Raw genomic sequence first — 12,755 nt, 5'->3', positions numbered from 1 at the left:
TTCTCCAAAACAAAAAACGAGTAACACTGTTTCATTTTTACCGTACTATTTATTGCCTAATTTAACAGAAGACAGATGGATTCTCAGGTCTGTTTCAGCTTTTAATCTGTTATCAGATGTAATATATGGAGATTGAAGTGTTTGAAGAAAATCTGGCCTTACACAGATATGCAATTGGAAAAGGAAAGAATATTTTAATGAGTTTTCAAATAATTGTGGATATTCTTTGATTCTACACTGAAACTTGACAAGTGGTAATTTCTTTGAGTTTTTGTAATTCAGAGTCTGAAATTATATCAAAGAAATTTTATGCTTTTCTACATTAATATCCACTAGTCAATCTTGCATTTTACATGAGTATTTTACCCATGAATAATTTTGTAACATCATGCATTAGAAAATATTGGTTCACTGAGTTATGTAGATCTTCCAAACATTGACATACCTTATTACACAATATTTTAAAGATCACCAACATCACCAATTTTTATGTCACCTATCATCCTTTAATGTCAAGTTTAATGTCACAAATTATCTCATCAAAAAGTCCTTAAGTGTTGGGATGCTGTTGTTGTGTCAGAAACAAGTTTTCCAAAATTCTAATTTTCATTTGAAATCTCCAATTTTATCAATAGCAATAATGTTGTCAATTGTTTTTCTTGAAGTGATAAACTCAGTTCGCATTTAGAAAATGTCTATCAAATACAGAAGTCTGAATTACCTTAGTTTCTCTGTTAGTCGTTATTTCAGTTAAAAATGTTTCATGAATTAAAAAAAAAGTGGCTAGTTCAACTCACAGCTCAAACAATGACACAAGTGTTTTTCCTTGTGACAATAGTTGTATTTCAGTATGCAGAAGAACTTGGTGCAAAGTTTTCATTTCATCTTACACGATATTTAAAAGATCTGAACTTAAGGGTTAAGATTTAACAAAATTAAGAATTTATGTTTACTCTTTTATCAATGACTTTTTAAGAGAAACAAGTTTTTGTCTTTCTTTCTTTTTTTTTTTTTCCCCTGTGTGTGGGCAGCAAAGAATATAGCGACTACAAGGACAGTTTGGTAGTTTGGTTCATACTAAGGTGCTAGCTATTTTACCCAATGTTTCTTTTATAACATCAGTTCAAATGTCAACACAGTTAAAAGAAGCTCAGGGACAACCAGGTGTCTGTAGATCACAGACTAATTTAGATATATTTGTATTTTACCCTAAACCATGAAAATAAATATTAGAGTTTGGTCCCGTTGCCAAAAGTTATTTACTCAAAAATCAGAACTAATGTGCAATATAATTAAATAAAAATCATGCATTTTGCTGTATTATTGATTACAGATAAAATTAAACTTGGAGAATGGTAAGATTAATATGGATGAATGAAAACAGCAAGGAAGAGAAGAATGTTGTTACTTCGTGTGGTTTGCAATCAATGTCCCCAAAACGAAATGTGTACAAATTGTTAAATGGAAAACCAATTTACTCTGTAAACTTTCACCCAAATCACAATGCAAAGTTTTTTTTTAAGAAAAAAAAGGGGGGGGGGGAAGGAAAGCAAACAACCATATAATTTTATAATTTCCTTGTATTTGTCTAAGGCACATTGGTGCTGTAGTGGTTTAGACATTTGGCTGCTAACCAAAAGGTCAGTGGTTTGATTCTGCCAGCCACTCCATGGAAGAAAGGTGGGGCAGTCTGCTTTCATAAAGATTTACAGCCTTGGAAAGCCAACGTGGGTCGCTATGAGTTGGAATTGACTCAATGTCAGTGAGTTTTTACTGAGTTTGTGTTTGTTCACTATATTACCACTTTTCAAGTTTTGTGTAATACTCACAACGGGCTCTAAAGAAAAGAAGCTGTCAATCCCCATTGGGATCTGTAATTGAGACTGTCCCATTTGAATGAAGACAAGGTAGAAGTCAGCGAACTGATGACCAAGTCCACAGATAATAGTTACATGCCTTGTCACCCAGCTCCTGAGAATCCATACCAAAAAACAAACAAACTAGTTGCCATAGAGTCAATTCTGACTCATGGCAACCCTATGGGTGCAGAGAGAATTGCATTCCCAAAGGTTTTCAGGGTTGTGACATTTTGAAAGCAAATCGACAGGCTTTGCTTCCAAGGTGTAGTGCTGTCCTGTGCATTGCAGTGAGGTTAGCATCTCTGCTATCTACCCATTAGATGCAGCATCTCTACCTGCCCCTCCCAAACTGTGAAAACCAAAAATATTTCCAAATGTGCCAAATGTGCCTGGAAGGGGTCAAAATCACACTGGTTGGGAGTCACTGGTCTAATTGGAGGGAAACAGTAGTTAAACAGCTTGACAGCATGACAGGGGACATGAGCTATTGGCCCTCCCACATGTTAAAAATATAGTCCCTCTTTAAGGAAGGCAACTTGGTATAGTGGAAGGAACATAGACTTCAGGGCTTAGCAAGTCCTGTGTGTATATTGCAGATCTGCTATGTAGTTCTGTGATATGTTTTTAACCTGTGTGAGCCTCAAGTTGCTTATCTGGCTTATCATGAGAACTAATTGAGGTAACACTCAAAGTACCTGACTAAAGACCTAGCACATTGTGGTTGTTGTTGTTATCTGCCATCCAGTCGGATCTGACATAGCAACCCCTCCTTGGGTTTCTGAGGTGGTATTACTACGGAAGTAGATTGCCCAGCCTTCTTTCTGATGAGTGGCTGGTGGGTTTGAACTGCCAGTCTTCTGATTAGCAGTCAAATGCCTTAGGCACTACACTACCAAAGCTCCTCTGGCACATTGTTGTTGTTGTTGTTATGTGCCGTTGAGTCGGCCCCGACTCATAGCGACCCCTCCTTGGGTTTCCGAGGCAGTATCACTACGGAAGTAGGATTGCCCAACCTTCCTTCCAAGGAGTGGCTGGTGGGTTTGAACCACCAGCCGTCTGGGTAGCAGGCAAGTGTCTTAGCCACTATGCTACCAGAGCTCCTCCTGGCACATAGTTGGTGTTAAATAAATGTTAAGGGAGACTAAAGATATCATGTTTGGTAAGTGGAGGGTCAATGAAAAAGGGGAAGGCTCTCAACAAGATGGATTGACATAGTGGCTGCAATGATGGGCTCAGGTATCGCAAGGATTATGAGGCTGGCAGAGGACCAGACAGGCATTGTTTTGTTCTGTTGTACATAGGCTCACTATGAGTCAGAGACAACTCGTCAGCACCTAATAGCAGCAACAACAAATAAAAATTGGTTTCTGTCATCTTTTTCATCCTGTTGTAAGGGGATGCAGTATAAAGTCCAGGAAATTAGATACTCTCTCTGGCAATATTCTCCTGGGTGGATGAACAAGCAATTCAAGGAAAGAGTTCTATATTTCCGGAGTGGGAGGGAGGATGTGGGCCAGGCAGGTGAAGAGAGTAGTGATGATCTTTATTGGATGAACAGGAATGTCAGGCATTAGAAATAGAAGCAAAGGACCTTCCTGGAGCCTTGAGAAATGACGATCTGAGTCAGAGGGAATTGGAACAAGCAACATTGAGGTGCATTTAAATTCAACTTAAAAGGAAAAAAGCAAGGCACAAATGAATATTGTTCCCATAACGTGGTCTCACAATCCTACTGACAGGCGTAGTTTGAGGTTCTGCGTGTATCTTGCAGTTCCTCATATTCTTTTGTCACATTTGCATTTGAGTGGGAGTCTGCATATGGTGCCACCTGCTAAAGGAGTTTGGGGCAAGTGTTAATCAATGACACTACTCCCAACATACCCACCACACACACACACAACATACACACAATGCACACACTTTTCCCTGAGGGAGAATTGCTATATTAGGCAGAACTTATGAGCACAAGGCACAACAGTAAAATGGTAGTCATTGGAAAATGACTGCATGAAGTAACGCAGATGCACTGCTCTACTTACCTAATTACTCTGTCCTTGAGATATTTTTGTTTAAAGCAACGAAGATAAGAGTAGCATTGCCATAGCAACCTGCTCTTTGAATGTTTTTTGATATCTCTAAGCAGATTAAATCACCCACAATTCCAATGAACAATGCTCTAGTGGCATAATTTCTAATAGCCTAGTGCATTTTCCCACTTGATATTTCAATAAAGTAGGGCAGAAATTGAATGGCCATTGTTGAGAGGTCCCATCATTTCTATATGTGCCATTAGCTAGGCTTCAAAGAGACAGCATGCAGATCACAGGTGTAATTTACTAGGAAAATCTCTGGAGTTCAACTACGGAGAGTTAATCCTAGTCTTGTCACACTACTGACTTTCAATAATTCCCTAACTTAACCTCTTTGAACCTTGTCTGCAAAACTCGCTTAGGACTGTTTGCTTTGCCTTACCCACACTCCAGAAAAAGGCCAGGGGGCAGGGACAGAGCGAGGAGGCAGCAGCAGGGATTCAGGTAGGGGAGGTTGGAGAAGTTTCAAACAGCTAAGGGAGACAAACTTGTCTGTTGGTTTGTCTTACTGTGGTGACGTGTTGCTGTGAGTCTTGAGGCTATGCCACTGATGTTTCAAACCCAGCAGGGGTCATGTGGTACACAGGTTTCAGTGTGGCTTGCAGACTGAGACAGACTAAGAAGAAGGAAGAGGCCATCCACTTTTCAAATAATTGGCCAGGGAAAACCTTAAGAATAGCAGGGAAACACTGTCTGATACATTACTACACAACTTTATGAACAGTCCAGAAACATTGTCCAATATAGAGGAGGAGGAAGAGTCACTTAGGTTAGAAGGCACTCAAAATACGACTGGGAAAGAGCTGAATCATCAGACTAAAACCATTCTTACCGATATGGATAAGGTAAAGCTTTTGAGACCTCCATTTCCTGATGTGGCATGATTCAAATTGAGGAGAAACAGCTGCAAACATCCATTAATAATCAGAAAATGGAATGAAAGAATGGAATGGATGAATCTAAGAAAATTGGAAGTTGTCAAAAATGAAATGGAATGCATAAAGATTGATATTCTAGGCATTAGTGAGATGAAATGGCCATTTTGAATCAGACAACCATGTGATCTACTGTACTAGGAATGACAATTTGAAGAGCAATGGCATGGCATTTATCATCACAAAGGATGTTTCAAGATCTGTCCTGAAGTACAGTGCTGTCAGTGATAGGATAATATCCATATGCCTACAAGGAAGATCAGTTAATACGACTATTATTCAAAATATATACCAACCACCAAAGCCAAAGATGATGAAATTGAAGATTTTTATCAACTTCTGCAGTCTGAAATCGACCGAACATGCAATCAAGATATGTTAATTATCACTGGTGACTAGAATGCAAAAGTTAGAAACAAAGAAGAATTACTGTTAGTTGGAAAATTTGGCCTTGGTGACAGAAATAATGCTGGAAATCGCATGGTAGAATTTTGCAAGACTGATGACTTATTCATTGCAAATACCTTTTTTCAACAAGACAAATGGTGGCTATACACATGGACTTAGCCACATGGAACACACAGGAATCAGATTGACTACATCTGTGGCAAGAGGCGATGAAAAAGCTCAATATCTTCAGCCAAAACCAGCCCAGAAGCTGATTGTGGAACAGACCATCAACTGCTCATAGGCAAGTTCAACTTGAAGTTAAAGACAATCAAAACAAGTCCATGAGCACCAAAATATGATCTTGAATATATCCCTCCTGAATATAGGGACCATCTAAAGAACAATTTGATGCATTGAAAACCAACGACCGGAAACCAGAAGAATTGTGGGATGACATTAAGAACATCATCCATGAAAAAAGCAAGAGGTCACTAAAAAAAACAAGAAAAGAAGAGAAGACCAAAATGGATGACAGAAGAGACTCTGAAACTTGCCCTTGAGCATAGAGTAGCTAAAGTGAATGGAAGAAATGACAAGATCAAAAAGTTGAACAGATTTCAAAGAACAGCTCAAGCAGAAAAAGCCAATTACTATAATGAAATGTGCAAAGACTTGGAGTTAGAAAAACAAAAGGAAAAACACACTTGGCATTTCTCAAGCTGAAAGAACTGAGGGAAAAAATTAAGCCTCAAGTTGCAGTATTGAAAGATTCTATGGGCAAAATATTGAATGATGCAGGAAACATCAAAAGAAGATGGAAGGAATACACAGTCACTGTACCAAAAAGAATTGATCGATCTTCATCCATTTCAGGAGGTGGCATATGATCTAGAACCAATGGTACTGAAGAAGGAAGTTGAAGCTGCACTGAAGGAATTGGTGAAGAACAAGGCTCCAGGAATTGATGGCATACTGATTGAGATATTTCAACAAACGATGTCCCACTGGAGGCACTCACTTGGTTATGCCAAGAGATTTGGAAGACAGATACCTGACCAAGTGACTGGAAGAAATCCATATTTGTACCCATTCCAAAGAAAGGTGATCCCACGAATGTGGAAATTATCTAATAATATCATTAATATCACATGCAAGTAAGATCTTACTGAAGATAATTCAAAAACGGTTGCAGCAGTATATGACAGAGAACTTCCAGAGGTGCAAGCTGGATTCAGAAGAGGACGTGGAACAAGGGATATCATAGCTGCTCTCAGATGGATCTTGGCTCAAAGAAAAGAATACCAGAAAGATGTTTACTTGTGTTTTATTGACTATGCAAAGGCATTTGATTGTGTGGATCACAACAAATTGTGAATAACATTGAGAAGAATGGGAATTCCAGAACACTTGATTGTACTCATGGAGAACTTGTACATTGGCCAGGAGGCTGTTGTTCCACCAAAACAAAAGGACACTGCATGGTTTAAAATCAAGAAGGGAGTGTGTCAGGGTTGTATCCTTTCCCCATACTTATTCAACATATATACTGAGCAAATAACCCAAGAACCTGGACTATATGAAGGGAAACGTGGAATTAGGATTGGAGGAAGAATCATTAACAACGTGAGATACACTGATGACACAACTTTGCTTGCTGAAAGTGAGGATGACTTGAGGCACTTACTGATGAAAATTGAAGAATACAGTCTGCAATATGGATTATATCTCAATATAAAGAAAACAAAAATCCTCACAACTGGACCTATAAGCAGCATCACGATAAATGGAGAGAAGATTGAGGTTGTCAAGGAATTCACGTTGCTTGGTTCTACTATCGATGCCAATAGAAGCAGCAGTCAGGACATTAGATGACGTGTAGCACTGGACAAGTCAGCTGCAAAGGATCTCTTTCAAGTGCTGAAGAGCGAGGATGTCTCCTTGAGGACTGAGGTGCGCCTGACACAAGCCATGATATTTTCAATTGCCTCATATGCATGTGAGAGCTGGACAATGAATAAGAAAGACCGAAGAAGAGTTGATATTTTTGAGTTATGGTGCTTGCGAGGAATGCTGAAAGTACCACAGCTGCTAAAAGAACTAGCAGATCTGTCCTGGAGGAAGTGCAACTGAAATGCTCCTTGGAAGCAAGAATGCCCAGACTTCGTCTCATCTACTTTCATCATGTTGTCAGAAGGGTCCATTCCTTGGAGAAGGATGTCATGCTTGGTAAGGTGGAGTGTTGGTGAAAGAGGGGGAGGCCTTCAACGAGTTGGATTGACATGGTGGCTGTGACAATGGGCTGAAGTATAGCAAGGATCATGGAGCTGGCATGGGATTGTGTGGTGTTTTGTTCTGCTGTGCATAGATAGGGTTGCTATGAGTCAGAAAAGTCTCCACGGCACCTAACAACAACAACAACCCACACCCATGCCTTGCTGTGAGGTTATGTGAGAACAAGTATGTGGAGGCACATAAGTAGTGTGCTGAGTCCTGGCAGAGGAGGTAGATTTTGTAGGATTTCAGACCATTTTCTGAACCTCGAAGATACTGCCCATGGATGTTTCCTGAGAGCTTTAGGTCTCTTTAAAGATCACTCAGATTGTTCTGATAGTGAGCTTTTGTAGAAGCCATTCATTCCCTTCCTGAATATTAAGCACAAAGACTTCTGGTCCAGACAAAAGGGTTTCATATAGAGTGATAAGGATCCCCAGGTTGCTCTCTTGTATGAATAATCAAATAGCCATGAACTTGCATTTTCAAAGACATCTAACAGTAAACACCTCATTTCTCTAAAGAGAATAAAAATAAGATGTGTTTCCTTGATCAAAATATGAAACCATTTTAGAAACTGAAAAAACACTGTGAATGTGAGGAGCTGCTGCTATTGGTCTCTTGGCCTCTGTTTTCACAGGTTTGAAGAGCCTGGAATATAATAGGTTCTTAATAAATGCATGGTCTGTAGCTGGACAACAGTGATTAGGGACAGAGGTGACTAGGTTAGTTGTCACTAGAAAGGTGACTAGGTTAGTTGAGGGGAAAGGGAATATCTGAATAAAAGTGCTGTTGCTGTTATTGGCTGCCATGTACTTGGTCCCAGACTCAGGCTACCCCATGGACAATGAGTTAAAAAAAAAAAAAAAAAACCTTCCTAGTCTTAAAATTGTTGTGAATTAGACATATTTTGATCCACAGGACTTTTATCGGATGATTTTCAGAAGTAAATTGCCAAGCCAGTCTTCCTAGTCTGCCTTAGTCTAGAAGCACCACTGAAACCTCCTCAGCATCATAGTTACATCATAGTTACATGTAGGCTTCTACTGGCAGACAATGGTGACTGCATATGAGGTGCTTAGGTCAGGCATCCAACCCAGGTTTCCTGCATGGAAGGTGAGAATTCTACACTGAAGCAGCAATGCCCTGAACAAAAGTAGAAGGTGGAAAAAAGAGAGAGCATGGGATAAATTTCCCCCTTTGTCATACTTTCTCATTCCATCCCAGCTTTTACCCAGCTTGACAAGATAGAGGACAAGGAGCTACAGTGATAAAATAAAACTAAAATTAATAACTCTTCCACCTCTAATCTTAGGTAGGATATTAACTTTGCTACTGGAGCCATGATAGGTTTTAAAACTGAGAATTGTGATGGTGTCAGTGTTCCAAACAACACATTTTAGGTTATCTACCTCCCCTTTTACCTCACACTCTAAATGTTCATTTTTTCTCCTGTTCCTTCTATTTAAGTTTTACATATCTATTTTTGAGAGTAGGTCTATCTTCTTTGTCTTCACATCAGCCATGACTCTTATCACTGCACTTTTCACTCATAATTAGGCAAATAAGTGTATTTAATAATAAGCATGGCCTTCTTTTCCAATTACCTGAATTTTAAAATGAAAAACATCTTAGCTTCAAGCCTTATTGCCAAAAATCTTTCTAAAACACATTAGCTCATTTTCTGCCTTAAGGAGAAAGTGTAGAGTGTAATTGAATCTCTGGTGACTCAGTGACTTGTAGAAACATCAGCATGAACATTAATGCTCATTCATCAGTGGGATCCTTAGGAAGTGGAGGCAAAGACTTGGAGATAGAGCTTGGGCCAAATATGTGTCAAGTTTAGATTGTATTCTCAAAGCTTTTAAAAATAAATCTATAACACAAACATTCCCCCCCTTTGACTTGCCTTTTTCCTCCTAAAAGCTGAATACTACTTCAACAGTACAACAACTACAAAAAATTAAAGTATGTAGAATTCAGTAAATCTTGGTTTTTCTTGCCCCTTTTCTCTTCCATTTCAATAAGCACCATTAGTCTTGCTTCCATCCCATAACCAAACAGTGCAGGCCCCTACGCCCCACACTATACCACCTATTGAGACGTTGTAGGACAGATCTACACAGTATATCCCGAGACTACTGTCAATCTTTCTCTGTGCTTCCTACACCTGCCCAAATTCCAGTTACTCTCCCTAGAGCACAGACCTCCTTGCTGCCCACTCTATTTTCCTGGGGCACGGAATCATTTTTAATAAGTGTGCAAGCCCATGTGCTTATCCACTCAGCTCCCATCCTTTGAAAAGGGTTCTGTTCTACCCATTATAGTTCTCAGGCTCTCAGAGGGAGAAACAGATCAAATTGACTCAATTGGCTGCAGTGGAAGAAAGGAGAAGGGAAGAAAATGTCATGGCTCCTGGGACAGCTGAGTTCAGGGAGAGGTGGAAAAGAGCGAGTCCAAAGTTGTTGGAGATGTTGTAAGACAAATGCACACGAGAAGAGGAGGGTTTAATAAGGAAATATAATTTAATAAGGATAACTGTTGGTTATGAATTCTATCATCTTTAAGGAGAGACTAGTTTTCAATAATTTGAAAGTGGCACCAAGGGGGACCTGGGGATTAATTCCAGTCATGCTGTTTTGCAATCTCAGTTATACTTTAAGGCCTAATTCAAATGACACATCTTCTTTGAAATCCTCCCTAGATCTTTCTAAATGGAACCCCCTTAGTATGTTGTATCTCTTTTGTGACGCTCATCTGACACTATTTCTATTATGTCATGTTTACTTGTAATTCCTTCCTGTTGAAAACTGTAAAATGCTTTAGAGGGCAAGGAGTACAATTATCTCATCTCTGATGGTGTGTATTATAAAGCTACTGAGTTGAATTTAGTTAGATTGAGTAAAGGAAATACTGAATCAGAGTGAAGACATTGCAGGATCTCTCAAGCTGGCTTCTTACCTTGTGTTCTTTGTCAACAAATAGTAACTCCAACCATCCACATGCCCATGCTGGGAATCTAGGATAAATTTTTGATACCACATTTTCTCTCATCTTTTCCATCCAATAGATCAAAAATTTTGTTTGATTTTACCTTCAAAATATTTCATGAATCCAACCACTTTTCCCCATGTTCACTGTCAATACTCTAGTCCAGGATCAACAAACTTCTTCTGTAAATATATTAGGCTTTTAGATACACATATAGTCTTTTTTTATTGGTTTATTCTCTGATCTATATTATATATTTTTCTCCTTCTTTTCTCACTTACAATCATTTAAAAGAAAAAAGAAAAACATTGTTCTTTGCTCATGGGTTGTATGAAAATAGGTTGTGGGCTATGAATTGCCAAGCCTGCTCATCCCAAGCCATTACATTAATTTTTTTCTTGTCTCTTCACTTCTACTCTAGCCTGTAATTCATTTTTCACTCTGATTAGAAGGAGGTATAAAAATGTAGATCGAACTCTTTCATCTTTCTGTCTAAAGTCTTAAAATAGTGTCTTAGTTTCCTCTTGCTACTGTAACAGAAATACCACAAGTAGGTGGCTTTAAAGAACCCAAAGTTATTTTCTCACAGTTCAGGAGGCTTGAAGTCCAAATTCAGCATATGGCTCTAGGAAAGGTCTTTTTTTTGTCTATTTCAGCTTCCAGTAGCCAGCAATCTTTGGAGTTCCTGAGTTTATAGACTCATCCTCTTCTGTCATCATCAGATATAATCCGTCTGTCCCGCTATGCGCTTATTTCTGTACCTAATGCATTCTTTTTACAACTCAAAAGTGATTAGGTTTAAGACATATCTTACACTGTCATAGCCTCATTAGCATAAAAAAGAAAACTTTATTCCCAATGGAATTCCATCCACAGGTATATGAGTTAGGATTCCAACTCATATTTTGGGAGGGCACAATTCAATCCATAACAAATGACTTCTCTCTCTTCTTAGGGAAAAGTTAAAAATCCTTAGCATGGTCAAGCAGCCAGTTCCTAAACTGACTTCTTCCTCCATCTCTCACCACACTAATTATTAATTATCACTTGCCCCCTTTCTTGACTCTGACATTCTCATTCTTGCCTCCTGATCTTTGAATATGATAGTTCTACTGGGAACATTCTCTTTTCCCATCCTTTTGCCTAATTAGCTTCACACTTCTTTCAAAGGTCAACATAACCATCTTATTACTAGGTTAAGTGCTTTTCATTATATGTTCCCATTGCTCCCTTGTGTTACATAGCATTTGCCAATGCTGAACACTCCTGTGTAAGTAAGTGCTGACAGTAGAAATCAGTAAAGGAGTGGTGTTAGTTGGAGTCCTCTGAGGAGTAGATGCCAAGACATGATAAAGGATTTGAGGATTTTACTAGGGAAATTCTTATAAAAGGAATCAGGAGGGGGCTCAGAACAAGCTGAGGGAGCCATAAAACTGCAACACAAGTTTAACCCCAAGTGAATGAGAATGGCAAGAAAGGTTGGTAGGGGTGACCCAGACTGCTGGCCAGTCTAAGGAAAGTTCAGGAAGGCTACTGGAAGAGTCCTAGAGCCAAAGGCATCTTCAGAGGATTCTCATATCCCAACAAGGAGTCTAGCTTAGTATTCCTGTATTGTTCAGTCATTGACTGGGAGGAGCCTAGGAAATTATGGCCTCAGCTCAAACTTGGCAATGGATTTCATAGCTCAGCTGTTGAAGATCTCAGTCAATTATGCTTCCTATAATTGGACATCCATGAGGCTCATTCTGGTGGTCTCTACGTCAAGCAATGTTACAATTTGAGCAAAGGCCCAGCTTCAGCATGATCAGGGAGGCTCTGTAGGGTAAATTATATTTCAATCTTTGTTCCTCCTAGTCAAGGAAGCTGGGCTTCAGATTCTTCTACCAGTCACGGGGTAAGATCATTCCAACTTTCTGCGCTTGCAGGCAAAACCTCTCTAGCAGCCTGAGGGTAGCCTCCAAAGAGAATGTTAAGTGCAGATGATTAGAAGCAAAGATACTCAGAAGCTGGGGGAGAAGTACACAGAAGCAGTGAAAGGGATTCAAGAGAATCTTGGTAGAGCAATGATAGTGTCAACTACAACTCTGCTTTTCTCGTTTTGTTTTCAACACCCTTGTGCTACTTAACACCTGGATTTGTACTAGACTATAATGCCCATGAGGGAGCTCTGGTAGCATAGTGGCTAAGGCACTTGACTGCTAACCAGAAGGCAGGCGGTT

General features: G+C 39.3%; 1 protein-coding gene across 1 annotated transcript in view; it reads left to right on the top strand.

Annotated features, from left to right (window-relative positions):
• The first annotated feature begins 4,785 nt into the window (after nucleotides 1-4,785).
• The window catches only part of RGS4 (regulator of G protein signaling 4), a 46,228-nt gene continuing 38,258 nt past the window's right edge, over nucleotides 4,786-12,755 (top strand). Inside the window, 1 exon segment of the mRNA XM_007937753.2 lies at nucleotides 4,786-4,794. Coding sequence (XP_007935944.2) covers nucleotides 4,786-4,794 — 9 coding nt within the window.

The sequence above is a fragment of the Orycteropus afer genome, unplaced genomic scaffold (genome assembly GCF_000298275.1).
Source record: "Orycteropus afer afer isolate SDZICR_OR568_19922 unplaced genomic scaffold, OryAfe1.0 scaffold00044, whole genome shotgun sequence".
NCBI classification, from domain to species: Eukaryota; Metazoa; Chordata; class Mammalia; order Tubulidentata; family Orycteropodidae; genus Orycteropus; species Orycteropus afer.
Note: the sequence above shows the minus strand (reverse complement) of the source record. Positions and strands in the feature narration are given on the sequence as shown.